Source organism: Radiomyces spectabilis (genome assembly GCF_025331425.1).
Source record: "Radiomyces spectabilis strain NRRL 2753 chromosome Unknown BYT42scaffold_4, whole genome shotgun sequence".
Classification (NCBI taxonomy): Eukaryota; Fungi; Mucoromycota; class Mucoromycetes; order Mucorales; family Radiomycetaceae; genus Radiomyces; species Radiomyces spectabilis.
In genome coordinates this window covers 749,362-775,923 of record NW_026251929.1, presented here as the reverse complement: position 1 = coordinate 775,923, position 26,562 = coordinate 749,362, and the positions used below count along the sequence as shown (strand labels likewise).

Here is a 26,562-nt window from a genome sequence, read left to right as displayed (position 1 = left end):
CGTTCTATTTGGCTTCATGTAAAGAATATCAGCTGATGGACATACTTCCGGAACAACGGGGCCACTTCCATTGAAATATGAAACCGCTTCCCATACGTGAGAATCTTATTAAAGATGCAGTGGGTTGGTTCATAGACATGATAGAATGATGGTGCAAGTTTACGAACTATTGGGTGTCCTTTTTCAAAGTAAACCACATGGGGACCTCAAATGAAGCTCCATATGTGACAAGTTTGAGGCCGACGGGGGTGATACCGGCGGAACATGAAGAAGTGCAATTATGCAAATTGGTACTGAATGGCGAACAAATGGTTGTTTGTTTGGAGCACGTGCTGTCTTGTTACCTGGTGTTACCACAGACAGGTATGTCAATCGTTCTTGGTTTTCAGCTAATGTAATACTGGGGAAATACAACTGTAAACAAAGGCAGCGTTTTGGCTGATAAAAGAAACAATGACCATATATAAGCGCAGCGCAAAAGAAAAAGGCAGCAGCAGCAGCTGCCGTTGCTCATTTTCAATGCGTGTTTGTTTATTCAATGGGTTTGAAAAAGAAACTGCACGCTTTCCCAATAGGTTATTTTGAGAGCGACCTTTCTCGGCCTGTTCAAGCTCAACTTCATTGCAAGTTACTGCCAAAAAAAAAAAAAAAAAAAAGCTCATGCTCAGGCCATCGAGGGAAATGAAAATACAAACTCCGTCAATCAACGAGAGAATGAAATGGGAATGACACTAAACAACAATGATCAAAGAACCGCGAGAAGAAACGATGAATAAAAAAAACGTTGAAAAAAATGAGTCGCCTCAATAGTTTGCTGAAAAAGAGCAGATTGGAGGATTGTCATGAGAGGGCCAGCAGAATAAGGAAATAGTTTGCATAACAGTTTACAATACAAAATATACAGCCAGCTCAGTCCGAGGGAATCCCGGCCCAACCATTCGCAATTTCACTTCTTCCCACTCTCCGCACCCATCCTCATCCATTAATCCATCCATCCTAACCCCCCCTATCCATCCATCTCTTTGAATATAACAACCATGGCCGATACTGAAGAAAAGAAGATTGTGAAGGAAGAACAGGTATGTACCCGTCGGATGGATGACCAATGACACTAACGGAGCTAACCAATATGATGACGCGTACAGCAGGAAGAAGTTGAAGAATCTCCTGATGTTCATTTTGAACCTGTCGTCACCTTGGAAAAGGTCGATGTTAAGACTTTTGAAGAAGATGAAGATGTTCTTTTCAAAATGTAAGTAAAATGAAAGAAAAACCAAGTAGGAAGAATTGGGGGAAGAAGAGAAAAATGCAAGAAGGATGAAGAGGAGCTTGGAGTTGGGGTGTCACTAAACTTTTATGGCGCTAGGCGAGCCAAGTTGTTCCGCTACGAAAAGACCACCAAGGAATGGAAAGAACGTGGCACGGGTGATGTCAAGTTCTTGCAACACAAAGAGTCCAAGAAGATTCGTTTATTGATGCGACGTGATAAGACCCTCAAGGTGTGTGCCAACCATCTCGTCACCAAGGAGATGACCTTGTCTCCCAATGTGGGATCCGACCGTTCCTGGGTGTGGAATGTCACCGCCGACGTTTCCGACGGCGAACCCAAGGCTGAAACTTTGGCTATCCGTTTCGCCAATTCCGACAATGCCAACTTGTTCAAGGAAGAGTTTGAAAAGGCTCAAAAGAGCAACGAGGCTCTCAAGAAGGGTGAGGCCAAGGAAGACGACAAGAAGGAGGAAGAAAAGAAGACCGACGCTTAAATGGTGAAAATGCACAATTTAGCTCTCCATTAAAATAAAAAAAGCAATCAAGACAGCACAACGAAACCAAAAAGAAAAAAAGAAAAACAGCACCTTTGCCCTTTCTTCCCTCTCTCTTTTTTTTTTTTTTTTCTTCTTTTCACCCATCTTTCTTTCTCAACTGTAATACTCTCTCTCAATCTTGCTTTCTTAATCACTATAATGGTTTCTTTTCTGATCACTTTTCACATTGATTTTTGAGGTTCTTTTGAAGTGAACAGCAATGGCTGGTGATGTTGCATTAGGGTTTTTTAAGAGGCCGCCAAAAACGTGGAGGGGGAAACGTGCTCGAGGGGAGCGCTGTTTCGGTGTTCTTATGATTTTTTCATTCGTTATCAAATTTTCTGTTCTTTTTAATACATTTGTTTAATACCTCTTCATCATGTTCCCTCCGGGTATCGTTGGTGAACTCGTTGTCGTCGCTTTAAAAGCAGTAAATGTCCCCATTCCCACCTTAGCAACAGTAGCCATGTCTCTTATTTCTCACTCATTGCCTTGCTCATGTTAGGAGAATTTACCCAATATTGAGGTAGATGCTCGCTTGATGGCTGTCACTACTTGGTTTCTCGCGATCTCAATCACCCATTCAATTTTTGTAATAGGTGGCTGGAAAGCAAGATCCGTTATGTGTCTTTCGTCTCGGTGATGTGGCCATGAAAACCAAAACCGATGTACGAGGTGGTCAGAATCCCATCTGGGATGATCAGGTAATATATACTGGTGAAAAAAAAAGAATGTTCCCCGGTCAGCTTGAGTTGTTGAGCCCTTGACAGGTGAATTTGCCTGTTCCTGTAGGCGCCACGAAGCTGCATATGCAGCTCTTTGATAAAAACACCAACATAAGCAATTTGATAGCCGAAGGCTACGTAGATTTATCAAAGGTGCTGAGAGAAGGAGAACACGACGGTAATGTCTGGCCCAAAACCTGCAAAATCTATGAAGCAGACGAATTGACTCTGTGCAATTGCATTGTTCCCGGTCGATTTTATTAGATTTCTTTCCATTGACGTTTCGAGGAAAGCGGGCAGGCGAGATTTACCTGGAATTGACATTTTATTCAGCCGTAAGCCATTCTTTTTTTTTCTTATGCTACAAACGCTAAGCTAAAATCCTGGACCCTTCTTTTTAGCAACCGGCATCTGCGATTCAACAACCAGTGCGATACGCTGCTCGTCCACCACCGACGGGGATGCATCCTCCACCTCCAATGCGTCCGGCTTATCCTCGTCCCCCCGTGACGCTCGCACCTTCGACGCCCATGATGGTCACATCCGGTCCGATGCATCCACCGCCTCGCCCTCATCTTGTTCAATCCATGTCCACTCCCGTTCGCACCAACGGCAACGGCGCATATCACGCGCATCCGAGGCCTGCACCGTCGCCTTATCCAATGCCACATGCTATGCCTTCACCTGCTGGTTCGGGTGTAGCACGTCCGGTTCCACCATCGCATTATCAACCATCGCCTCATCCGCCTATGGCCCCGGTATATTCGCGTCCCATGCAACAGCAACATCATCCATTGCCGACCCGTCCATCTTCAAAACCATTGCCTCCCGCGCCGTTGCTGTCAGCACCCTATCAACCTACTGCACCGCCAGCTCACCACGGTAAATCTCTTTTTTTTTTCTTTTTCTTTTTCTTTTTCTTTTTCGCTATAGAGTGGACTGGGTTTTATTGATCTAGTGTTTTAGGTCACCCTCCTATGCAAGGAAGACCCGTGCATTATCCACCGCCGCCATCGTCAGTACCATTCCCTGAACCACATCGCTCCGCCAGCTTTGCTTCACGACCTCCACCACCTCAGCCTCATGGTGCTGTGCACCCTGCGGGAGGAGCTGGTGGTCAGCATGTTTACGCTGGCGCGCGTCCTACTTACTCACATCCACATTCCGGTCCACCTCCTCCTCACTCTGGTGGATCTCATTACCCTCCACAACCGACACCTCAACGGTATCCACCTGGCGCCACGGGGTATCCTCCCCGACCGGGATATCCTACATTCTAAACAAAAGATCCTTCCATCCAATGTGTTTTGTTTTATTTCTTATTCATACTCCCAATTTTTGTAGCACGCAATTGTATATGAACTATTAACACATGCATGTCCTCCCTCATTTGATGCATCCTCCTTCTTTGATGCAATGAATTACCATTCCTACAGTTTACTGTATATCAAAAATTTCAGTGATATAGAATATTCATTTATGCTTTTTTTTATTGTGCCATTAGTATTACATACAAGTAACATCTTGTCAAAAGGGAAAATAATAATAACCCCAAGGAAAATTAAGCAATAAAGGGGAACATGGCTTTTCGGTTACGAGGATAGCCCTTGAATTCTTTTCGGTAAATCTTGTGCTTCTTGACGGCCCAGATGTACATTTGACCGGTGGCGACAATGTTAAAGAGAAAAGCTAGAAGATTGATCATGACTAAGCTTGAACTGCGAAATGGGCGTTTTGGCGGAGATATCACTTACCGCTCCAGCTGGTGGTCAAAAAGCAGACGGAAGTCCATGAGATAAATTCGAAAAAGTAATTGGGGCATGAGACAAGATCAAAGCCGTAACCGTAAGGAATAGCGCGAGTGCGAGTTCCCGGAGGACGCAAGTTGCGCAAAGTGATGTGATTGCAAAGGTTGGATAATTCAGCCCACTATCGTTTTTCTTTTGTCAATTGTCTGTTGGATCCCCGAGACATTGATAGTTCAAGATACTTACAGCCCATACGGCAACGGATCCATACAACCAAACATCGCTTCTCACTGCATCGGCGTACCATGGACCATAGACCCAATAGGCAAGGTTGATACCGGAGAGGAACCAATAATGAGCCGAGTTCTTAAACAGGTTGGTCAATGGCATGGTACCATGTGAAAATCGGTGCACAAACAAGGTTTCCAACTCGCGCTTCAAAAAGTGGACCATGACCAACCAAAACGTCACCGTTTGCATGGTCGAATGTTCAAAGCTGCGACCGTAAAATAGTTTGGATAAATAGAAGAACAATGGATGAATTAACAATGGTCCTCCGTATTCCACCAAGAACACCGTACGCCAGCCGATTTGGGGCCCTAATCCAATCGCGTTTTTTAGTATCAACAACCATTCATGAGACTATTGTAGAGTATAATTTTTTACCCAAGTCCTTGAACATGACCGTAGCGCCGTCAGCAATCCCGAGATGGGTCAATGTCTTGTCGGCGTCCAAGGGTTGTTTGTCTTGGGTTGTCAATCGCTGACGTGCGGGGTAGTATTTGGGAAACTTCTTGTGAAGCGCTTCGCAAACATCATGTACTGTCACGGTGTCCGGGGAACCGGCAAGTTCCAAGGTTACCGGGAACTTGGAAGACTTGGGATTACGCGAAGCGATGGTGATCTTCATGGGGAAACGAGACAACCTGGAAAATTTTCAAGCGCGCTCGTTTTGGCGACATTTTTTATCTTTATTTCCCCGCTCGAAAGACCTGCTTTTTCGAATTAAGACTCCGTCTTGTTGATAGAGTCGCAAATGGGTCAAGCGAGTCTTTTCTTTGCTGGCAACCTTTGAGCTCTTTGCAAATGCTAAGAAATTATCAAGTTATCTTTAAGTAATTTTCAATTAATTATATTTTTATTTGAGAAGTAGTAGTAGTAACTATTTCTATGAATTTTCTATCTACTGTAAGGTTGTGTGCTTTTTTCCAAAATTTCGCCGACCATGATATCTAGTTCTGCGGTATGCCCCACATCTTCGGGCCAATCGATGGGCCCCGGGGGTCATGCAACTGTAGATGTACGCCATAAGATGCCGTGATTGTTGATCATCAAAATTCTATCTCAGTCAAATAAGTGAAAAGCTAATATTTTGTTGATTCTGACGTTACCGGTAAGAGCATTCGGATTCGGACGAAAAAGTAGCGCTTGCTCTGCTCACAAAAGGCATAACGATGTTGTTGACAAATATTTTCGCTGACTGTTCGGCGAGGTATGCGAGGATGTCTGCGTATGTGACAGCTTGGTCTTGCAAAGTTTTTGATGCAGGGAATGGCTGTATGAAGTTCTTCAAAAATAAGCGATATTAGGGTAGGTCGTTGGCGGGGTTGTCCAAAAGATGCAAAAGGAATGGTTGACGAACCGCATGGACTTGATCGTCACTCCCCTTGCGAAACCGACCATTCGTTCAAGTTCAAAGCTTTTGTGAGGCCGATTTTGACAACAAAACACCTGCAATGGCCTTGGAATTTCTGCGCCAGGTGTTCGTCTAGTAGCAAATTGTGGAAAGGGCAACGAGGAGAACGGCTACTGGAATGTGGGTTTGCAGGGTCGTATGTGCCTTGGCTTGTGCACTTTTTGCAAGGCTCCAGACTACTGCATCTTTATGTCCGGACCTTTACCATTTTGCAAGCTACCAATGATAGAGTATATATGTCAATTGCAGCAATTTATCTGTAAGCATTTACGTATTACACACCTTGGTCCTGTGTTTCGGATTCCTCACGCAAACGCTTCTCCTTTATTAATCTCTGCTTCCTTTGCTTCTTAAACCATATAAGTTCTTGGTGTGAAGTCGTTGTATTTTTTACTTGATGTTGGGTTGGTACTATGCATTATTGAGGTAAGGTTATAGAATCATAATGAAAGAGAGAAAGTAAAGAGGGTAAAGTACATTTCATCCTGGTATAAAAAGGGGAATATGGCTTTCTTTTTCATAGGGATGGCACCAAATTATGCTCCTGTAAAATATTGTTGCCAAGTAAACAGTAAGTGATATACTTGAATATCAATGCTTTGACCTGATGCTGTCTGGATTTTTGGGTTTACTAACGCTGTCAAATAACATTAAGAGTTACAATGCCAAAATACCGGGTTATAACCCTTCCACTGATGACTTTATTTGCAGTTATGACAACTTTAGCTGCAGATATATTTGATAAAGACAATACAAACATTAATAAGCTAACATATTTTGAAGTAGGAAAAGAAATCGATAGAGACAACGATAACTGTGCCGATTTCGGCACACCTAAAAGTTTCCCAGATCCAAGCTTTTGAATTACTTTATACTTCAACAACCAAAAACCCTATCGCAAAAGATAATTAGAGAAAAAAGCCAAGCCAAAATTTTGTTTAATATAGGATACACCATCCGCTTGCTTATCTTACTTTTGAGAAAAGTGAATGTTTTTACTGTGCCGATTTCGGCACAGTCGGTGCATATTATACCCAATTAATTTTTTGATAGCTCATTCTTTTTCTCGGTCCATTGAAGGCTTCTCAGCTGGGTTATGGCGCTTTTAGGCCAAAGTGGCTTTTAATTTTTCATTCACTTTACTGTACATAGCCTTTAAGACGTGCTTCATAACATGTAAACTTTAGACGTAGCATTCAGTCGTGCACATCTTACTGGCCCAAGGTTGCACAGAGTGCCGTGTACATCACGTGCGCCCAGCGAGATTTGGTGCCGGACTGTCGTGCCGGACTGTCGTGTCCGTAGGAAACCAGCTTTCGGTCGCGAAATGATCGTTTCCGGAGCCTGAATATTTTCTAGGTGTGCCAACACACCGCCTTTTTATTTTTTGTATTCGCTTTCCCGTATCTGTTAAGCAGAAACATTATCAACGTCTTGTCATGGTATACTTCATTTACGTTCACAACGCATTATAACGGTAACACGTCTGATACATTCTTATTCCTTGTCGGTTATAGGTCGTCTTAGCAGCGTCTATCGTCACCAAGAGTGGCAAAGGTACCACAGGATGAAACTCGATGCACCTTTACAATAACCATCCACTCATCATCGACACGTCTTCCCTTTCTATTTTTTCTCACCTCCTCTCCAGTTATCATCTCTCGTCAGTTCCGCGAATTGCAACGTTCTCGCATTGAAGGGCTTTTGGTGTCGTTCCCTAAATTGACGAGCTCAGGACAACAGCACACGACTATCGAGACAGAGCATGTCCGTTATGTCTATCAACCCCTGGAGGAACTCTTCATGGTCTTGATTACCAACCGTCAGGTAAAATTTAGCTGCTGCTTGATTGTAGCGCGAACCTGCAATTAACGTAGTACTAGTCCAATATCCTGCAAGACATTGAATCGTTGCACTTGTTTGCACGCGTGGTCACCGACACTTGCCGTTCGTGTGATGAGCAAGACATCCTTCGCAATGCATTCGAGTTATTGTGTGCATTTGACGAAATCATCTCTGAAGGCTACAGAGAAAACGTCAACTTGTCACAAGTCAAGAGCATCATTGAAATGGAGAGTCACGAAGAAAGAATTCAGGAAATCATTGCCAAGGTAAACTCATCTTTCACACCTTGTCGCGTGGGTTGCAAGACTCACAGGTCAACTTTTTTTTCTTCTTCTTTTTCTCGCAGAACAAAGAACAAGAGGCAAAGGAAGAATTAAAGAGAAGAGCGAAACAGTTTGAGATGCAAAGAAAGGAAGCCTCCAAACGTGGCCAAGGGTTCATGCAAGGCAACTTTAGTTCCACCAACAACTTTAACGGCGGTAGATTCTCGCCATCTTTGGAACCAACCGTTCAAACCGTTACAGAAACCCCCAGCTATGTCGGGTACGAGCTTGATTTTCCATGCAAAAAGTTGCATTTCATCATCGCTAACCGTCCATTTTCTTGTAGACGATCATCCACGCCGCCTGCCTCCAAAGCAAGAGGCATGCAACTGGGTCGTAAACCAAAGACCGCCGATCTTTTTGAAGCCATGAAAACTGAGGTAGAAGAACCACTGCTTAAATCCTCTTCTTCCTCTTTCTCGGGCGTAAGCAGTGCCGTGAACAAGAATCATGAAAGGTAAAAAGGATTAGGAATACCAGCGATCGGTGTCTAGGGTACTAAATGGGTTTCAAACAGCGTTCACGTCACTATTGAAGAACATGTTTCAATGACGGCCAACAGAGATGGTGATTTGGAACAACTGGAAGTGAAGGGTGTGTTGACATTGAGAGTAGCAGATCCAAACAACGCGCGCGTACGTCTTGCGCTCCGTTCAGCAGATGACAGTGCTATTCAATTCAAGGTATGGAGGAAACTGGCCAAAAGAAAAGAGACGAATCGAGTGCTTAACATTGTTCTTTCATTTTTAGACCCATCCCAACGTAGATAAGGTGGCCTTCAAAAATGAAAACGTGGTTCAAATGCGAGATCAATCAAGACCTTTCCCATTGAACGAGAACTTGAAGGTAGTCAAGTGGAAATATACCACTCAAGACGAAACAGCGGTGCCACTAATAAGTACGTATATTAAAAAATCTGACGAGAGGTGAAAATGGTGGGATTGATGTGCATGTTTTCTCTTTCCAGTCAATTGCTGGCCTTCACCTGCTGGTAATGGTCTTTGTGATGTGAATATCGAATACGAACTGGAGTCAGATCACTTGGAATTGCACGACGTCGTTATTTCTATCCCCTTCCCGTAAGTGTGCTCACTGTAGTTCATGATGGGGGAAAAACGGTGCCTGAATCCAATGGTTTTTTTTTTTTTAATTTAGTGGCGAGCCATCAGCCAATGTAAAAAACGTGGATGGCAACTACTTTATCGATCGTCAGCGACGTGTCCTCGAATGGCAATTGCCTCTTATCAATAGTTCGAACAAGTCTGGATTACTTGAATGCAGTATTCCTGCTGATGATGTGACGGGCTTCTTCCCTGTGATGGTTGCGTTTGTGAGCGAACGACTGATCTGCGATGTCGATGTAAGTTCTGATGCTGATTTACACTGCCGTGTCTGTTTGCTGATTCCTCAACTTTCTCTTTTTAGGTGGTGAGCGTCGAGAATTTAGAGACACATTCGCCAATCACCTTTTCCAAGGAAGTGATGCTTGCTGCGGACGATTACACCATTGGTTAAAAACAAAATACAATATATGATTTACTTTTTTTTTTTGTTCTTGTTACATATTACTTGCTCGACAACCAAAAAGGAGGCAAAAACAATATACTGGATCCCAGTCTACTAAGCCAGTCCTTTATACATTCGCATTGGAAAAACGCCCCGTCTTTCTATCCCTTGTCGCGGCACCTACTTGAAAGTTTTCCAATATTCATATCCGCTTAGTAGGTGGTGGGTAGTCCCTCTTGGTTGGGAAAGTCACTGCCGGTTCGTAGCCAAGAAAAAAAGACTAACAGTTTTTTGAAAAAAGGAGAGAGGCCTCTTTTTCCATACATTTATATCTCACGGAACAGAAGGTGCTGCTCAATGACTTGATCTTTCATATTACAATTCCTTTTTCAACCTTTTCACCTTTTTCACGTTTATAATAAGGCTGTAACGGTAGACAATGTCTTTGCTGTAAAGTGGCAGATCTGCCCTTCGCGCAGATTAAAATTTTTCGTTGTTTACGTGTTTCTCTCTCTTACTACAAGATGAGGTTCCAGCAGAACGCAAACCTGTAGGACGGCCACCAAAACTGACAGAAAGGGACAAGCGAGCCATACTTTGGTATAACAAAACGCATCGTCGCGCTACATTAGGTCGGTCAAACGTTAGCACAGACACAGTCAGGCGCATGTTGCATGCAAGAAGGGATCAGCAGTAGAGTCGCCCGTGTGAAGCCATACCTGATGGATAGGCACATTGTCCAGAGGCGGCTCTTTGCGTTGGAACATCTTTCATTGACAATTGAAGAATGTAAAAACGTCATCTGGAGATCACTAAGAAGGCATGGTATGAGTAACCATCAAGCAGATAGACAAGCTAATAATGTTCTATGCCTGCTCAGGTGAGCATGTTAACGAAGCAGAAGGGCAAAAGCACTCGATGGCGATAGTGCTGAAGGGCGGTTGACAAAAAATAAACAAAAATTACATTTTTTACATCATTCGAAAGAGGATAACCATCTCTCTATTGCTATACAGTCTAATTTTTATACTTTGAAGAATTAATACTGCTGCTTGCCACATTAGTTCATCATAAAAAGTCATCACAGATTGTTATAAGAAACATTGTTGGATAAAATATCGCGTACAGAAAGGGAAAAGGAAGGGATTAGCATGATAATAATAATAGGCAATAGTAATAGAAGAGAATGCAAGCAGGTGATTAATAGATAGAATTACGGTAAGAGAAAAATACAGCTTCTATGTAGAAAATTTACACGGCAATGAGATGTTAACTTTTCAAGACAGAAGGTTCTTGATAGCAGACAATCAAGATATTGCCTTGAAAACAAAATTGTTCATCTCGTCGTCACGGATGAAATAAGATAAAGGGTTCAGGTATCAATGCGTTTCTTTGGAGAACTGAAGCTCAAAGACGGTTTGCTGGAAAGGTCGGTCAGGATCCTCCATCAGATAGAAGATAACGGGTTTATCCAATTTATGGCCCGGTTGGATACAGCGGATGTGATTTCCTTGAATAATCTGCTCAAGATCACCCTATCAAATATTTGGTTTAATACGTTGAACCCATTATTATGCAGGGAGGATCAGATTACTTACAGTGATGATGTTGCGGATTTCAATAAGAGACGGTTCGAAGGCAATCACATAGGGAAAATGAAAGCTAAAACATTCCGGCGCACCGGCCCATTCGATGAAAAAGTTGGGATGTACACGGTTGCCTTTGCCGTCAATGTAAAAAGCAAATTCTGCAACCAACGCGAATGAATACATTTGCCAGAAAAAAACATAGGATCCATTAGCGGGACACTTACCGTCATAACACACAAAGTGATGTCCCGAGGGAGTGCGGAACACATGAATGTGTTTGACGGTCGGACGAAGACTCAAGTTGGATTCTTCCTTTTCTCGATCGGTCACAAACGACAATTGGCGATCTCTAGGATTCAATAATTCTGTAAAGATCACCATGGTAAGAATGAACATTCGAATAATCAAAAAGCAGCCCTTGTAATCCATTTTTATCATCTTACGTTGCGGTTTGGCGGTTTGCATGTCGACCAGAATAATACCACGCGGACTGGTAATCAATACTTTGCTGGGGGTCAAATCGAGAGCCCACGCTTCGCTCGGGACATAGACATCCTTGAACCGCTGCAAGTGCAGATCATTCAGGGCTGACGATCGCATCCAGTTGGAAAACATCTTTTGTCTTCGATTGGTCTCGGAGTGGCATGCTTCATAAGTGGTGATGGTCGACTTGAGTGGTGACGTACGCGGTACACAGACGAGAGTGCGATTTAGGCATGTACCCACATGAAAAAAGGGAACCTGCCCTTGCACTTTCTTTCCTGTCAGTGGGTTCTCGCACTTTGGGTCAAATACCGATAGAGGATATTCCCAGAGAATCTTGTCAGCCAGCACGAGCAATAGCTGATACGGTTCCATGATGTGAATTTGCGTCACTTTTTCCAACTCCAAGATACGTTTGGGTCGGCCAAGTTGATCCGCACTAGCAACGTAAACGCCTGCATCCGTCGCCAGAGCATACCGTTTTCCATTAGCTGCAAGTAAAAAAACACCCAATTGATCAGTACTCTTATATAACGCGTTGGGAAATGCCGCGGTGATAAGACTCACAAAAAAGTATCAACTGATGAATTTTTACACCAAATGGCAATACTTTGGACGAAATGCGTGGCACTGGTTTGAAAATTGGCAATTTTTCGTAGACTGATTGTTGCTTTTGCACTTGGTCCAGCCACGGTTTGCGTGTCGCCAGCGACGATGCATAGAGAACAAATTGATCGGTTCCGTAACGTCCCAAATGCTGAAACGCAATTGGATATCCCATTTCTCCGTGAACTCCTGCATCTAGTGGCTGAGCATCGGTCAAGGATCGTTTCGGTAACTCGGGGCCAAGATTGGATTGAGCAAGTTGCGGAAGTACAGACACGGTCCGTTTCACGCGAACTCGTGTGGAAGGCACGGTCACTGAAAGCAAAGGTAGAGGAATAGGCTACAAACAAGCACGAGACCATGCCGTAAAGTTAATGTTTTTTTCTTCTTCTTTGGCTTCCAATGAAATCAAAAAGCAGTAATATGCAGGCAGATCGTAATTTACCTTGGTTTGTACGATAAAGTATTCGGTCACGCCAATCATTTTCATTTTGGTGATAAGTAAATAATGATCCAGCAGAATCACATGGTATTCTGTAGAGTGCGAAGTAGACGCCTTTCGAAGTGTGCCTTGTTTGATAATCTGACGATTCACATCCATCAAGTTGAGGTCCTAGTTTTGATCAAGGTAAGTTCATTTTGGATCTTCTCTTTTTGCACACCAGGAAAAGACTTACCAGCTCATCTTGTTCATTTTTGAAGAGAATATGTTGATGCAATCGATCCAGATCGTATCGATTCTTGGCTTTGCCAGTTTCCGTATTGACGCGTGTTAGAAACTGTTTAATGACCTCCATCACTTTTAACAGGTTGGGGCGGTCAGGATGATCTTCCTGTGTATATTTCAAAATGTTATCCAGAAACAAGGTATAGCGTCCCAATCGTGTCGTGGGCTTGGTAAGATAACCATTCAATTCCAATTTTCGCGATGAAGGATGACGTTCGGTTTCCTACAGTATAATGCGCCGATATAAAAATGAATAGATGAATAGGTCGTCTCCAAACGCGCGATGATAATGCGGGGGTTTACCTCTGCGAATTGATTGAAACGTCTATTCCGAAATCGTTCGTGTTCTAAAACACATTTGCCCTCGTACTGCATGGCGCCGTAGTGTATGTAGGGTTCAAAGTCTACAGCATAGCGAAGAAGAATGTCGCCAATATGGTGTACGATCGGATGCTCTTTTTGTCGCAACAGCAATGCCTCGATGAGGCGTGAATTGACCTGATATATTTTATACAAATTCGAAAACACTTTTTTGATGAAATATTCTCGACGATCTAAAGGAATGACATCGGATTCACGTAAAGGATTGATCCACATCTATTCATGAGAGTATGAGCGATTATAAATTCGGACAGCATATAAGAAAGTGACCAAAGAGGAGGGCGGTGGGGCGCTGCATTTTTGTTACCTTGTGTATGTATTCAAGATCCATCACATAGTCAAACTCTGTGTATATAAGTTCGTAAATGATTTCTTGTCGTTTGCGATCTCTAGGTGAAATCGAATCTCTGACTGCGGAGGGAACGGTGGTGACCCACAGTTGTTGTGTTTCCTTTTGCAAGTACGCATGCGGGGTTGAACTGGCCCCTCGTGTATCCACGCTACCGGCTCGGTATTTCCGTTTCTGGGGGCACGCATAACTGTAACAAGGATGTTGTTTGGTGCATGTAGGCGCATAACAATAAGTGAGCGGTGTAAAGATACCATTCACGCGACGATCTGGATCCTGCAGCCCATTGGTAGACCGCATTGTTTGGTCTCCTTCTCCATGGGCATTTTCGTCGTCGTCGTCATCGTTATCATCGTCGTTCATCAACTGATGAAGCGTACTGCAACTACTTTGACTGCTGAGGGTGGTGGCGGTAGTCATGGTGCTGTGGGACAATCGATCGTCGTCATAGTACGCCACTCGTTGCGAAAACTGATAAATCTCTGAGGAAGAATCCATAAGTTCATTCTCGTAGTGGACATCGTGAAATAACCGTTGGGCGCCTAGGGATCGGCCCACCCGGATGGCCAGTGAGCGATTTTTGGTGCCAAGAATGATTAAAAGTTTATCCTGTAAAGAAAATTTGTGAGAAACGAAGGGGCATGAATGATGACAACCAATAAAAACTCCGTGCAACCCCAGGTACATATATAAAAAAAGAAAACGAGAATGGTGATGAACATTACCACTGCTTCTTGACCATCGAATACCGCTTTGTATTCAATGTTGTGTTTAATACGGTCACTTAAAACGACTTTTTGCTGAAATTCCAAAGCGACCGACGATAACAATGCCGGATAAATTTTACGGGGCAACGGTAATACTTGGTCGTTGGGGTTTTCCGTCTCGTCAGTTTCCGTCGTGGTGTTGTTGGTGGGGTTTGGAGACGTAGGAAAGGATGTGGATTTATTGGTTCCAGCAATATAGTCGGTCTTCCAGTCTAGGGGAGGCGGAGATAGTGTGAATGGCATGACCGCATTGTGTTGTGCATTCTCCACGATGGTGACCAAAGCACCGCGGTCTGTGGGGGTGGCGGTTGGTGAAGGGGAGGCTGTGGAGGTACGACGGGAACCCAGTCGTTTCAACCATTTAGAGCTCACTTTCCATTGCGAGCTGCTATTCGATCTCGTCAGGTCCTCACGTGGCGACAGAGCAGCTGGTGGGGTCGATCGTGACGATGGGGAAGACGAGAAGGCTCGATGCAAACCCATGAAGTTGCAAGTAGTAAGGAAAAAGGGTGGATAAAGCCAACGTTTTCTCCAAGTTCTAAGTGTGAAAAATAAAAGAAATACAGAGAAATGAGAAAAACAACTAATTCAAGAAAAGAAAAAAAAATTCGATAAACTGGCAATTCCACCAACCTAACAAAAATTGCAGACCTAAAAAAAATGGCTCAAAATTTGACTCTTCTGCAATCCCATTTTTTTGTCTCTCTTATTTCAGCTTATCTGTAATCACTAACATAATCCAACAAAGTTCATACTGATCGTTTTCTCTTGACCGTTTTGGTCGTCTATTTGGTTCATGCTTTGACCATTTTCACGGGCTGAACGAGGCTGAGGATGCTGATGCGCTTTCACACATTGGAACTCCGCATCCAGAAGCCCAAAAAAAGAACCAAAATCCATCAAGATCCCGAAGCATTGTTTGGCGTGATCCGAAGAAGCCTGTTTCCAAAACTCTCTGAATCCTTGTTTTTCCTATTTTATTCAAGACCTTCTTTTTTTGCTTTTTACTTGGTCGCTTTTGACATGGAAGCAACCTTATACCACGATGCAATTTCCCACGCCTGATATGGTCTGACTGCCTGGCTGCAGGCTGATAACATCCATGGCCCTTTTCAATCAAAAATTCTGCAAGAGTAAATGATAAAAGGGAGAAGAATCAATGATCAAAATGGCGCTTGTAGCTGCTCATGACTCGGCTGAATTTTTATATGCGAGTGTAGCTAATATTGACGGGTGGATATTCACTGAACCCACTTTTTTTTGTTTCTAGGTAACACATTGGTCAAGTGGCACGCATGTCATCATCTTTTTGGTTTGCATGCAAGGAGTAGCAATCGAAAAAAAAAAAAAATAACAACCCAAATTTGACAACCTGGATGATGAAAACATAGCCACTTCATCGGAATGAAAAGTCCTACAACGAGTTGACCATAAAAATCCAACTTTTATGCTATGCACGCTATGGAGTAACCTATCATGCTTCCGAATAAACCGCTTTTACCTAGTCATCATGCCGCGAGACACAGGCTCCCCACTCTATGCATCCCATGCTTTCGGAAAGTCAAAAAGTGATTCCCAAGTCAAGTGATTTCGAATCAAAAATTTATTTTGTTGCCTGCATGACGACTTTAGACTTTTTAAAGTCGCTGTTTGCGACACCAATGTCGTGCAAGAGACACGCATTCTAAAACATAAGGTGAAAATGTATTTCGCTAGTCAAAAGACTCCATGTTTTTCAGGATGGCATAAAAATGATGTATCGAGTCATTGTAATAGCACTGAAGACAAGTGCTCAGGAAACGCCCAGGTAAAGTATTGGTCTAAATTCATGATTCAAGTGTAATGCTAGAGTCGCGATGTATGTTTATGATTGGCTTTAATCCATAAATGATAAAAATGAAAATAATTTAGCTGTGGTTGAGAAATGATGGCCGTAGACGTCAATAAGTACGATCTTTCAAATTTGCTCTGCATTGTTAGAGGTCATCATATTCCTCCTCTTCGTCGTCCTCATCATCGTCACCGTATTCCTGTAGTAATCGATCCACTTCTTCTAAAACGTCGCCGCCTTCCATATCCTCATGATCGTCTTCTTCTTCTTCTTCTTCTTCATTCACCGGGGCTTCATCTTCAAGTGCATTATCCGCCAATTCCTCCTTTTCAACATCTTTGCCGGTCACTGGTTCGTCTTCTTTGTCTTGCGTTTCCGCTTCCTTTTCCAAGGCCAAAGCGACTCCTGCTATCGCCGCAGTTGCTGCAGTCGCTGTCGCCACTGCTGCCGTTCTTGCAGTTGCCGGTGTAGCGGTCGAGGTCGACGAGACTGGCTTGTCTTCCGGTGTAGGCTGCTCTACTTTTGTCTGCTCTTGCTTGGTACCTTGATTTTTGGTATCGAGTTTCTTGGGGAATTTCTCCACCGAGGGTTCTCCTGAATGTTCTACGGCAGGTGATTCATTCAGTGAAGGAGAAGAGGAGACAGACAGAGAGACGTGACTGGCAGATGGGGCGGAGGAGACAGACGTAAATGAGGTTCGGCTGGAAGGTACCTTGGGCAAAGGCTTTGGACGTAATTGAGCACGACCGCTGGCGAACTTGGCCCCTGTAGCAAACAAACTGTCAAAGATTTCTCTACCCAGGCTGCGTTGCTTTTCCACCGCCTTCTCAGATAATATGAATGAATCGGCAAACTCATGCTCAAAGAATTTTTCCAGCGGTTCTTCGGCTAGAATAATCATACTGAAAAAAAAAAAAAAATAAAGCGCAAGGATTAATGCTCATGTCTTAATGGGAATACGGCAATGGTTGGCCTACCGCAATGATGCCAACGATAGGAACCGTTCATTAGAGTTATCGTCATCAGTCTTGGGTTCAGAATATTCAAAAGCATGTCGCAGGAAAGTCGACACCGAACTCAACTTTGTCTCATCCACGGTTCGTCTGAAAATCCAAAGCAAAGTTTCCGATAGTTCCAACAGTTCATCTCGGCTAAGATGGTCATCTTGATCGACGTCATGAAGCTTGAAGAAGAGACTAATTTGATCGTTGTGATTTCCCTTGATAATCGATCCCATGCCAGCCACAATATCCTACATCCAAGATGTGTCAGTGTTGAATGTATCATTATCAACTTTGGCTTAGTCTATAGCCAATACAACGGTACCTGGAAATTCAGATCACCGGCATTGCTTTTATCAAATTGCTGGAACAATCGAGTCAGGAATGTTTTGCCCACTTTGGTCAATCGTTCCTTATCCGGATCTTGGTCTTCCGATGTGAATTTGGCCCATCCCGCAAGACCGCCCATAAATCGTTCAAAGGATACCACATCCATGCGTGAATCGTTACGATCGTTTCGGACTTGTTTGTAGTAAAGGACATTGTAAAATTTATCGTAGATGATGCCCAATTCATCCTTGCTGAGTCCGGCAGTGTTATCCAGGTTACGGATCGCTGAACGTTTAGTGAACGATTCGATACCGGCCACGACTTTGAGTTGATGGGTTTGACGCAGTTCGCGGACCCTGTCATCCGTGATACTGCTAAATTCACGGTAGGCCACAAGTAACAATTCATTGAATTTCTAAACGCATAATGACATCAGAGAACGCCTCGATGGCGAGGTGAGAGATAGATAAACTTGGACTTACCGTCAAATTTTTCGCTTTGGCGTCCTCGGAATTGGGATACAGTGGTTCATGCAATGAATTAAAGTAATTCTTGAGGATATTCATAAACGCACCATCATCTGTCGCTTGCAACAAAGCATCGCCATTGATCTTTAGAATGGCTGCAACAAAAAAAGAAGAGAAAGAAAAAGAAAAAGAAAAATATTAGTCACTGGACGCATTTTCTTTCTATTGGTATTAACTTTAACAGTACCTAAGCTGAAAAATTACATTAGCAAAAGAGAAATTACGTATCGGGGGTTGCCGTACTTACCCAATCTGGAACAATATTCTGGGCCCATCCATGAAGAAGCAATCGAGGATTCTGAAGGCGAACAAGAGAGGCATTGAATTGATGTACAAGCTGAGGAACCATGGTAGACACGCCACTGAAAGCTGAATATCGGTCTTTTTAAAATGGGTGTGCAATAGTGGCATCGTCGTCTCCAGCATGTGTTCAAAAATAATCTGATCAAGCAGTGCCCCATACATAGAGGTGCTGTAATAACCAGGTAGCATATCGTCGCAAAGCACGCCGAGTGTGAAAAAAGCCTGCTCTTCACTCATATAGCTAAAAACAATACCATTTTATCAGAATTATCGCCCTCAAAGGAGAAGCCTCCGAGGTACTTACATCAATATCGCTGAAGTGACAATGTTCATCGCTTGACAGTAGCCAAGTTCGGGATCTTTCCATGAATACGCACTGAGCACTCTTCGTAGACTGTCGATACCTTGCGGGGTCTGATAGGCAGAGTATTCAGGCAATGATCTACAAGAACCAGGTTAACGTCCGTATGAATAGATAGTGTTGTTAGCTCGTCAGTATCCACCTGTTGAGATCCTTTTCGATCTCTTCCAAGCTCAATGAACTCTTATTTTTGTTTTCTTCAAGAATTCTTGCATAAAGGCCTTGATTCATGAACCGTTGGTACATAGCTCCGGAACACGATTCCCAGATTTCACCACGCAATCGATTTGGCAATCCCACACGGAGCAGTTTACCAAATCGTGGCGTCTTGCACACCGTCAAATTTCTACCGTGCACTGCAAAGCAGATATCCGTTATCATAAATGCGACAGCCCCAATAAATATGCCAAAAAGACAAGATCGGTTACCTTTAAAGTATTCTTTCCAAAGCCGAGTCTTTGTCTTGTCTTTCAGTTTTTTACTGTCGCCTGGAAAACCAAATTCAAGTCCCAGACCGCCCGGTAGCTTGTCCAAATCGTCCTTTGATTTATCAGCCAACAGCGCTTCGGACGCGCACGTACCGAGGAACTGCTTCAGCATTTTCATTTGCATAATTTGTCCCTTGAGATGGGAGGTCAATGCGTTCGAAAAGGCTTGATACTGCGATTCAGATCTGCATCAATCAATAAAGTGGCTGGCAAGTTAGAAAAAAAAAAACCCAAAACCCAAGACATGGTGACCATTTAAATTACATCTGAAGCTGGAATAAGCGTTCGGCTTGATGCCAAGTGACGATCTTGATAGAGAAAGAAGCGGCGTCATCCGTTAATCGTTCGACGCGACGAACGGTATATAAAGGCAAGACGGATTCGAAAAACTGGCCTTTGGTCGTTGCGTTGAAAGCCAAGTAAGCTTCGGAGAGACTGAGGTGCCCATGGTAAGTCACCGGTTTTGGGTCGCTTTGACCGTCGGACATCATGACGGTATGAATGCAGTCCGCGGTGAGAAGTAAATGTTCACTGGAAGGTAACCGAAATCGAGCTCTAAATTTCTCATCTCGTTTCTGTGCAGCCAAGTTGGTCTTAAGAGGTTGAATCAGTTTTCGGATTTCGGCAGCAGGCAACGATGCCATTTTTGTCGACGACAGTTCCTTGTCATTGGCCGCATCTATCTCGCTGTCCTGAATACTGATGGCCATGTCGCTTCCCGGTGACTGTTCCAGTCCCGTGTTTTTCAACAATCGCTGCATAGCTAAACTGGTCAGTTGCACAAGAATTTCATGCACTTCATCCCGCTTGAACAGATTGGAGAAGAAGTGCTACGCAAAATAGAAGACAAACAAAAGAAGAAGGGTTAGTAATCAAGTTGAACACGATACTTGGACTTGTTTCAGGGGAGTACCTCGGTTTTATCCTTCATTATGAGACGAATAGCGTCAGCGAATACACCACGCTTGGATTTCTCTTTTTTGATATCTTGTATATCCTTTAATTCGATCAATACTTTGGTCTCAAAACCCAATAAATAGGAATAAAACGCGACATAGTTTTCGCTGATATATAACCAGCCTTGGCTGGTGAGACGGTTGGTATGGTAGGCCGCGGAATAATCTGTAATATTCATAGTCAATAGGGAAGCCCAGTAACGGAGAAAAATCGAGAGAGTTCATCCACCCATCTAGGAGAACGCACAGACTTACAATTGACGAGACGTTCAGTGACCGGAACATTAAACGTCTGTCGGAAACTCCTGGATGCGTTTCTTACTTTCTCATCCATCGAAATCTCGTCGGTTCCTGCATCTAATGGAAACGTTTAGCCATGAGATAGTAGCTATGGGGCCGTAGCCATGGTTTACGTGGTTCACGGGATGTTTAATTTACCTCGACGAGTGACAATAGAGTTGACCTTGGTCACCACAAACGCTTCTTTTTCCGAATTCTCTAAAATGTCCAAAGCAGGCACCAGATGCTCTGGGTGCGAACGAAAGGTGAATATCAATGGAAAAAACGCAGAGATACGCATTCGTAAGCTATGTCATACCTTGGATCCACTGCCATGTAATCTCTGCTTGTTTTTCGTTTTCCGCTGCTGCTATCTGCAGACAAGTACCGTTGGGTCGTCGATATATTATGCGAAAGGGTGATTGCTTTGTATCCAAACTACATGCGACAAAGACATGAGTTCAAAAGCAGGTCAATTACATGACAAGGTTTCGTGTTCTTACACGTTTTGCAGTGTGCCCAGCACATTGCGTACGATGGCGTTCTTTTGTCGTTTGGTCTGTTGAAGATAAAAGTATGGATTCTCTCGAAGCACGATCCAAAAGGGGCTCAAAGGGGCATCTACGTGAGTAGGTAAAGTGAAAACAGTGTATGCGGTCGGATCATTCGACGTCATCTTGCTTGTCTTCTGAAGGAATGAAAGAGTAAAAAGAAGAAAAAGACAAAAAAATACGAGAGACGAGAAGGAATTTCAAGAAACGAGAATGGAGCGCAAAAGGGGAGCAAAGAAGGTTTGGCGATTTCTCCACCAAGAGTGATATGCTCCGGCCTCTCATTTTTTCAGAGTCAGATGATACGAATTTTTGGGCCATTGAAAACGGGTCAAAATCCGATAGAAAAAAAAAAAAAAAAGAAAAAAAGTGCAATTAGGCTTTTTTCTCGATTTCGCTCGTTTTCCTGCGTTCTCTTATTTCCTGCATATTATGTCATTTTCCCGCCTATTCATTTCGAGTCATCGGAAGGTGGACTTTGACGTTAGCTTTCTCATACAGGATCTGGCCAATGTGCCACTGGTCAGTGGTTTATATTTCGTCAAATGGCGCATAAAGCATGCTTCACCGTCCAACGGATACACAGCTAGGTAGCGACATCTGTTTTCGTCCATTATCAACGTTATTCGACTTATACCCTATTCCTGTAGAGAATCTATCAAGGATCACTGTATCGTGTGGAATCAGCCTGCAAATACCATGGTGCAACTGATCATCAACAAGCACCAAGCACTGAACCCTTGCGAACTCAAACTGGAAGTGTTTCAGCAGTTGGGTGGTAGCAAGGCCATTGTTGCCATTGGCGACTTGACCATCAATCTATCTGAGTATTCTCGTTCCGGATTGACCACACGAAGGTATCTACTCGATCACTGTAAATTCAATTCCACCATCAAGGTATTTGTTTCTTTCTTTTTGTCTTTATTGCGCTTCCCTTTTTCTATGGTTGCATTGTACTCAAGCTTGCTATAGTTATCGATAAATTTGACCCAGAAATCTCGAATCGATGCCGAGTTTTCAACGTAAGCATTGAATGACTGATTAATTGCATCACCAATGCTAACGATAACCATTTTACAGACCGCCATTGAAAAAGCAGCACATGTTTACCGATATCCCCTCCCTGATCACCGAGCGCAAAGACCGTAATCGAGCCATTGAAGAACAATCACTAGGTAAAAGAAAAATGGAGCATCAAATGGCAGGATCCGGGGAATGAAATGCTGACGATATCCTTTCTAGGTGAAGCGAGCTTTGAGAATGATTTACGCGCGGGCGTGTCCATGGTGAGAAAATCAAGTTCGGTCATGTCTCTTGTAAGTTTTTTTTTTATTTTTATTTTTATAAAAGATTGCTTCTCGGTTTACCAGTTGAGTGGGATGTATTGATTATGGTGTGATGTTGTAGCCTCAATTTTGTAGACAAACCAGTACTTCCGAACGCGTGTCTCCTAAAGACCTTGTGGAACAGCTTTTCATCGACAACCATCTGTGATGGGCGACAATGCTGATCGGCTCCCACTTTGTATTATTATTCCCTCACTTTTTTTTTCGGGTCCTTGTATTTAATGTTGTCTTTTAATTCCTCTTGTATATGTTCCGACAAAATAGACTGTAATATAAACAAACAACACAAACAACCAGGTCCATGAGTGTTGCTTACTTGAACTCCCTTGAGGGCATTGCAAGGGCAATTATATAGTGGTTTTTGGATGAATTCGGTAGAGAAAAAGGACCGTGATAGTTGGATGTAAGCATTGCTTGCTGCAATGTCTCTTGCGCACTTGTTCTCTTGGAATGAAAAATCCACCTTGCAGCGACCTCAGTGAACATGGCTGCGCCAAGCTTCGGAGACTCAAATAGGGTCCGGACCATAAAATCTTTAGCAACAGGTGCTCAGCAGGAAAATTGGGCATATATCGTGTAACTGTCGATGAGCACGTTTTTGATTCTGCGACAATTCCCAAAAACGCAGTGAATATTTGTGCATTCTTGTTCATCCGATTCCTTATTAACCTACCCACGCCCAACCGTAGTGCGTGACTTGTGTGATTTGCATCTTTCCCCCTCACCTGAATTTAATCCCGCAAAGCTGAGCTTCGATCGTCTTTATTTTTAAATATCTTGGCGTATCGTACATTCAGATCAAAAGAGAGCAGTTCATGCTAATAAACGATGGGTGATTAGCTTGAGAAGGCTAATACATGTGTGTAACAGGGATGACAATTGTTTGGAGAGACATGCGAGGCTGTGCGTTTTGTTGAAGCAAGAAGGCTAATGACAATTTTCATGTGACTGACTTTTTGGACTCGAAATTGACCCGCTTTTTCTCTCGGAGATGTCGTTGGGTCCGAGTGCAACGACTTCTGTGTCTATCCCGCCCACGCCAAGCGAGCTTTTCTTGCTTAACCTCCCTTTTATATGCCCATCACTGAGCAAAACACCTCCGAGGATAAACAGCCATTGCTGGCCTCTGAAGAAGCTCACGAAGATGCCTCCACGACCCAGTTCGCTGCACCTCCCGTAACTGCCGTATCCGCCGTATCCACCGATCAAGCGACCGCGGAACTTCGAGCCGAAGACGGTAAGGTGCTTAACCACCCTTTGGAATAATGCTGCTCACTTTATCATTCAGCTACCACCATCTTTGAGGCGGCTCAACGAGGATCGTTTCAGACCATCCGTTACTTGCTTGATAACAAATTAGCCTCTGTCAACGATGTCGATGCGGGCGGGATCACCCCTTTGCACTACGCTACGTTGGCCCATAACGATGTCTGTGTAAAATATCTCATTGATCGAGGCGCCACAGTGGATGCGCCCGGAGGAGACCTGAAAGCAACCCCGCTTCACTGGGCCGCAAGGTAAGGCAAATGGTGTCGGTTGAAAATAGCTCATCTCTTTTCCCGAGGCGTCTCGCTGATGCTATTTTCCGTTCCTTTTTTAGACAGGGCCGACTAGCTTCCGTTCATCGACTGATTAAAGAAGGCGCTAATCCGACATTGAAAGATGCGCAAGGATTCAATGTACTTCATTTGGCAGTGCATTCGTCTCAAGCTTTGTTGGTGCTGTATCTTCTGTATCTCGGCATGGAAATCGACGCTGCCGATGATGTCGGTGGCCATACCCCACTCATGTGGGCTGCTTACCAAGGACACGCCATTACTTGCGATTTATTACTGCGTTTTGGCGCCAGCGTGCAAGTCACGGATCATTCCCAACTCACACCTCTGCATTGGGCCGTCGTCAAAGGGAATAAAATGTGCGTTCGAAAACTACTCGAGCACGGCGCGGATCCTCATGCCCGCGATCAGTCGGGCAAGTCCGTCATGGATTTTGTCCATGAAAAGAAACTCGAACGCGTATGGGATCGGGCCGTCCTGGAATTCGATGTCATGGCCGAAGATAAACCACAACTAGCCTCGCGGATCGGACAATACCCTGGATCCAAGGGGCATCACCTCTCCAAGGTACGCTTCAATTTATCGATCGCTCACAGCGTAGTTCATTGAAATTCTAACTCCTTTCTCTCAGCGCAAACTAAATACCATTATCTATTTTGCTCCTTTTGTCATGCTATTCATGGCCTTAAAGACGTTGTCGCTGTTTCCATGGTACGCTGGTCTGCCATTGGCTGTGTTTGAATTCATGGCCATCCATATCATGATTGTCAAATACCTTATACCTGTGCCGAGCAACGATGCTTTATGGAAAACTCCTTACTTCTCTGCCATATTTCAATCGTCCGCTTTTTGGGTCCTTTTGACTTGGGCGTTTGTCGTTTTACCTGGTATGTACCTTTAAATGACCCACCCTATTGCGCTTTTTTAACAGCCACGGCTCTGCAGCAACCATGCCGCTTCTCAACATTTTATTCATGATTTCCTTCTTTGTCGCCATGTACGCTTTCTATCGAGCCGTGATGATGGATCCTGGATTTGTGAAGAAGGACTTGCCACGAGACCAGCAACAGCAGTCGGTCTTTGAATTAGCCGAAGCCAATACCCTCGATATTCGCCACTTCTGTGTAACTTGCCTGGTAAAATTGAATTCTTTCTTCAACTGCATGAATTGAGCCCAACTGACAATTCGCGATTGTGTGATATCAGATCAAGAAGCCATTGCGTTCCAAGCACTGCAAGATATGCAACCGATGTGTAGCTCGCTTTGACCAGTAAGTATTTCGCGTCCCCCGGTCAACCACATTTTTTTTTTTTTTTTTGCTCCAAGGATTTCTTAACCTTTCATTCTAGTCATTGTCCATGGATTTTCAACTGTATTGGTTTTCGTAATCACCGTTTATTCATGGTCTTCCTTCTCAATATGGTGGTCGCTATTATTACTTTTGTGTTTCTGGTAATGGAATGTAAGTACTGGTTGAAGGGTGGGGCAATAGCATAAGGAATAGCCCAGCTGACTGAGACATGGATTGCCCGCGAAGATTTATCAAACACAGCTCCTATCACGGAAGTGCAATCGGAAGATGGGTGTTTCCTCGGATCCACACTTTGCAGTTACTTTGCGTTTGATACGTGGACATTGGCGCTCACCATCTGGACGTCTTTCCAGTTATCATGGTCCCTCGTTTTGCTTGTTGTTCAATGTTATCAGATTGCAGTTGCTACCACCACGAATGAAAGTGCCAACGCTCATCGATATGGGTACATGAACGGCCAACCTGCTGATGGTCCAAGCATGGTAGCCAACTTGGCAGCGGGAGCCGCCGGTGGAGTAGCCGGCGTGGATGGACCTGATCTGAATCCGAACGGTGGGCCTGCAGTACACAGCCATGGTCATCGACACGCTCACGGCCATGGCCACGCTGGCGGGTTCTGTCCTTGTATGCAATTATTCGCTGGAGCCCGAAGTCTTCACAAACAACGCACCCGACGACGTAACGCCGGTCAGCTTGGAGGAAATGCTTTTGATCAAGGATGTTGGACCAATTGCGTCGAATTTTGGTCCGACTCCCACGACGGACGGTCCGGTAATGTGAATTGGTACGAATTATACGATGTCGGACAAATCTACAGCAAATACCCGCCGTTATCAACGAATCGTTGTTGTCAAGAAGAAGTTTAGCGTGATTTTCAGGCATTCTTCATGTTCGATAACACGGACAACCTAGCCTCTTTCACAAAAACAAAAAAGGTATTCATTGCAACCATCTGCATATTTTTTCAATTAGTCTTTGTACAGTTTATTCCAAGTTACCCTGCCTTTAATGATAAAAAAAAAAACTTATCCAACTAGACTATAATGTTGGAGTATCATGTTGGTAATCTCTCGGATACATGGTGGCCTATCCTCTCTCTTTTTTTTATTTTTTTATTTGGCTTGCTGCTGCTGTTTTCCAAAAAAAAAAAGGGGGGGGCTGACACAATTT

At 43.8% G+C, this 26,562-nt stretch overlaps 10 protein-coding genes across 10 annotated transcripts; 6 read left to right on the top strand and 4 right to left on the bottom strand.

Moving 5' to 3' along the window:
* The first annotated feature begins 636 nt into the window (after positions 1-636).
* BYT42DRAFT_562582 (RanBP1 domain-containing protein) lies at positions 637-2,003 on the top strand. Its single transcript, XM_051567485.1, has 3 exons — positions 637-1,079; positions 1,146-1,252; positions 1,367-2,003. Exons 1-3 carry the CDS (start codon positions 1,038-1,040, stop codon positions 1,761-1,763), a joined length of 546 nt encoding a protein of 181 aa, XP_051425140.1. The 5' UTR covers positions 637-1,037; the 3' UTR covers positions 1,764-2,003.
* A 181-nt stretch (positions 2,004-2,184) lies between these two features.
* On the top strand, positions 2,185-2,904 carry BYT42DRAFT_492531 (C2 domain-containing protein; the record flags this gene model as incomplete). The annotated part of the gene is made up of 4 exons (XM_051564157.1): positions 2,185-2,235; positions 2,405-2,509; positions 2,576-2,708; positions 2,795-2,904. The coding sequence occupies 4 exons, from the start codon at positions 2,185-2,187 to the stop codon at positions 2,902-2,904; spliced, it is 399 nt and encodes a 132-aa protein (XP_051425139.1).
* Positions 2,771-4,278, top strand: BYT42DRAFT_261548 (uncharacterized protein). The gene is made up of 3 exons (XM_051562757.1): positions 2,771-2,865; positions 2,932-3,412; positions 3,497-4,278. The coding sequence occupies exons 2-3, from the start codon at positions 2,992-2,994 to the stop codon at positions 3,808-3,810; spliced, it is 735 nt and encodes a 244-aa protein (XP_051425138.1). The 5' UTR covers positions 2,771-2,865; positions 2,932-2,991; the 3' UTR covers positions 3,811-4,278.
* BYT42DRAFT_612151 (3-oxo-5-alpha-steroid 4-dehydrogenase-domain-containing protein) lies at positions 4,092-5,188 on the bottom strand (the record flags this gene model as incomplete). The annotated part of the gene is made up of 4 exons (XM_051571590.1): positions 4,092-4,219; positions 4,285-4,459; positions 4,525-4,877; positions 4,945-5,188. The coding sequence occupies 4 exons, from the start codon at positions 5,186-5,188 to the stop codon at positions 4,092-4,094; spliced, it is 900 nt and encodes a 299-aa protein (XP_051425137.1).
* Positions 5,189-7,413: 2,225 nt separating this feature from the next.
* BYT42DRAFT_612150 (uncharacterized protein) lies at positions 7,414-9,657 on the top strand (the record flags this gene model as incomplete). The annotated part of the gene is made up of 11 exons (XM_051571589.1): positions 7,414-7,431; positions 7,492-7,531; positions 7,626-7,801; positions 7,858-8,085; positions 8,166-8,362; positions 8,429-8,599; positions 8,660-8,825; positions 8,893-9,040; positions 9,110-9,221; positions 9,298-9,502; positions 9,568-9,657. The coding sequence occupies 11 exons, from the start codon at positions 7,414-7,416 to the stop codon at positions 9,655-9,657; spliced, it is 1,551 nt and encodes a 516-aa protein (XP_051425136.1).
* A 1,096-nt stretch (positions 9,658-10,753) lies between these two features.
* Positions 10,754-15,256, bottom strand: BYT42DRAFT_529476 (uncharacterized protein). Its single transcript, XM_051565390.1, has 10 exons — positions 14,509-15,256; positions 13,742-14,392; positions 13,357-13,650; positions 13,004-13,276; positions 12,772-12,939; positions 12,288-12,666; positions 11,681-12,211; positions 11,462-11,602; positions 11,247-11,395; positions 10,754-11,183 (listed from the first exon to the last, which is right to left on the bottom strand). The coding sequence occupies exons 1-10, from the start codon at positions 15,031-15,033 to the stop codon at positions 11,028-11,030; spliced, it is 3,267 nt and encodes a 1,088-aa protein (XP_051425135.1). The 5' UTR covers positions 15,034-15,256; the 3' UTR covers positions 10,754-11,027.
* A 2,098-nt stretch (positions 15,257-17,354) lies between these two features.
* On the bottom strand, positions 17,355-19,879 carry BYT42DRAFT_592697 (rab-GTPase-TBC domain-containing protein; the record flags this gene model as incomplete). Its single annotated transcript, XM_051570638.1, has 9 exons — positions 17,355-17,633; positions 17,708-18,127; positions 18,195-18,334; positions 18,427-18,431; positions 18,487-18,783; positions 18,847-18,984; positions 19,046-19,259; positions 19,332-19,576; positions 19,656-19,879. The coding sequence occupies 9 exons, from the start codon at positions 19,877-19,879 to the stop codon at positions 17,355-17,357; spliced, it is 1,962 nt and encodes a 653-aa protein (XP_051425134.1).
* Positions 19,880-20,479: 600 nt separating this feature from the next.
* BYT42DRAFT_261401 (uncharacterized protein) lies at positions 20,480-21,514 on the bottom strand. Its single transcript, XM_051562756.1, has 4 exons — positions 21,130-21,514; positions 20,946-21,064; positions 20,786-20,875; positions 20,480-20,704 (listed from the first exon to the last, which is right to left on the bottom strand). The coding sequence occupies exons 1-4, from the start codon at positions 21,300-21,302 to the stop codon at positions 20,529-20,531; spliced, it is 558 nt and encodes a 185-aa protein (XP_051425133.1). The 5' UTR covers positions 21,303-21,514; the 3' UTR covers positions 20,480-20,528.
* Positions 21,515-21,551: 37 nt separating this feature from the next.
* BYT42DRAFT_562567 (N-terminal C2 in EEIG1 and EHBP1 proteins-domain-containing protein) lies at positions 21,552-23,095 on the top strand. The gene is made up of 6 exons (XM_051567484.1): positions 21,552-21,767; positions 21,828-22,074; positions 22,150-22,199; positions 22,258-22,352; positions 22,420-22,493; positions 22,585-23,095. The coding sequence occupies exons 1-6, from the start codon at positions 21,610-21,612 to the stop codon at positions 22,669-22,671; spliced, it is 711 nt and encodes a 236-aa protein (XP_051425132.1). The 5' UTR covers positions 21,552-21,609; the 3' UTR covers positions 22,672-23,095.
* A 56-nt stretch (positions 23,096-23,151) lies between these two features.
* Positions 23,152-26,550, top strand: BYT42DRAFT_562562 (uncharacterized protein). The gene is made up of 8 exons (XM_051567483.1): positions 23,152-23,760; positions 23,812-24,040; positions 24,124-24,646; positions 24,711-24,966; positions 25,025-25,215; positions 25,286-25,350; positions 25,430-25,542; positions 25,618-26,550. The coding sequence occupies exons 1-8, from the start codon at positions 23,598-23,600 to the stop codon at positions 26,256-26,258; spliced, it is 2,181 nt and encodes a 726-aa protein (XP_051425131.1). The 5' UTR covers positions 23,152-23,597; the 3' UTR covers positions 26,259-26,550.
* The last annotated feature ends 12 nt before the right edge of the window (positions 26,551-26,562 follow it).

Coding starts and splice junctions, on each gene's coding strand:
- BYT42DRAFT_562582 (XM_051567485.1), top strand. CDS start 1,038: ATGGCCGATACTGAAGAAAAGAAGATTGTGAAGGAAGAACAG. Junction 1,080..1,145: donor AGATTGTGAAGGAAGAACAG/GTATGTACCCGT, acceptor TGACGCGTACAG/CAGGAAGAAGTTGAAGAATC. Junction 1,253..1,366: donor GAAGATGTTCTTTTCAAAAT/GTAAGTAAAATG, acceptor TTATGGCGCTAG/GCGAGCCAAGTTGTTCCGCT.
- BYT42DRAFT_529476 (XM_051565390.1), bottom strand. CDS start 15,033: ATGGGTTTGCATCGAGCCTTCTCGTCTTCCCCATCGTCACGATCGACC. Junction 13,277..13,356: donor GTTTCAATCAATTCGCAGAG/GTAAACCCCCGC, acceptor ATTATACTGTAG/GAAACCGAACGTCATCCTTC. Junction 11,603..11,680: donor GCAAACCGCCAAACCGCAAC/GTAAGATGATAA, acceptor TGATCTTTACAG/AATTATTGAATCCTAGAGAT.
- BYT42DRAFT_261548 (XM_051562757.1), top strand. CDS start 2,992: ATGCATCCTCCACCTCCAATGCGTCCGGCTTATCCTCGTCCCCCCGTG. Junction 3,413..3,496: donor TGCACCGCCAGCTCACCACG/GTAAATCTCTTT, acceptor CTAGTGTTTTAG/GTCACCCTCCTATGCAAGGA.
- BYT42DRAFT_562567 (XM_051567484.1), top strand. CDS start 21,610: ATGTCATTTTCCCGCCTATTCATTTCGAGTCATCGGAAGGTGGACTTT. Junction 22,075..22,149: donor AATTCAATTCCACCATCAAG/GTATTTGTTTCT, acceptor AGCTTGCTATAG/TTATCGATAAATTTGACCCA. Junction 22,200..22,257: donor ATCGATGCCGAGTTTTCAAC/GTAAGCATTGAA, acceptor ACCATTTTACAG/ACCGCCATTGAAAAAGCAGC.
- BYT42DRAFT_261401 (XM_051562756.1), bottom strand. CDS start 21,302: ATGACGTCGAATGATCCGACCGCATACACTGTTTTCACTTTACCTACT. Junction 21,065..21,129: donor CTGGGCACACTGCAAAACGT/GTAAGAACACGA, acceptor TGTCGCATGTAG/TTTGGATACAAAGCAATCAC. Junction 20,876..20,945: donor TACATGGCAGTGGATCCAAG/GTATGACATAGC, acceptor GTTCGCACCCAG/AGCATCTGGTGCCTGCTTTG.
- BYT42DRAFT_562562 (XM_051567483.1), top strand. CDS start 23,598: ATGCCCATCACTGAGCAAAACACCTCCGAGGATAAACAGCCATTGCTG. Junction 24,647..24,710: donor AGGGGCATCACCTCTCCAAG/GTACGCTTCAAT, acceptor CCTTTCTCTCAG/CGCAAACTAAATACCATTAT. Junction 25,543..25,617: donor TGTGTTTCTGGTAATGGAAT/GTAAGTACTGGT, acceptor TTGCCCGCGAAG/ATTTATCAAACACAGCTCCT.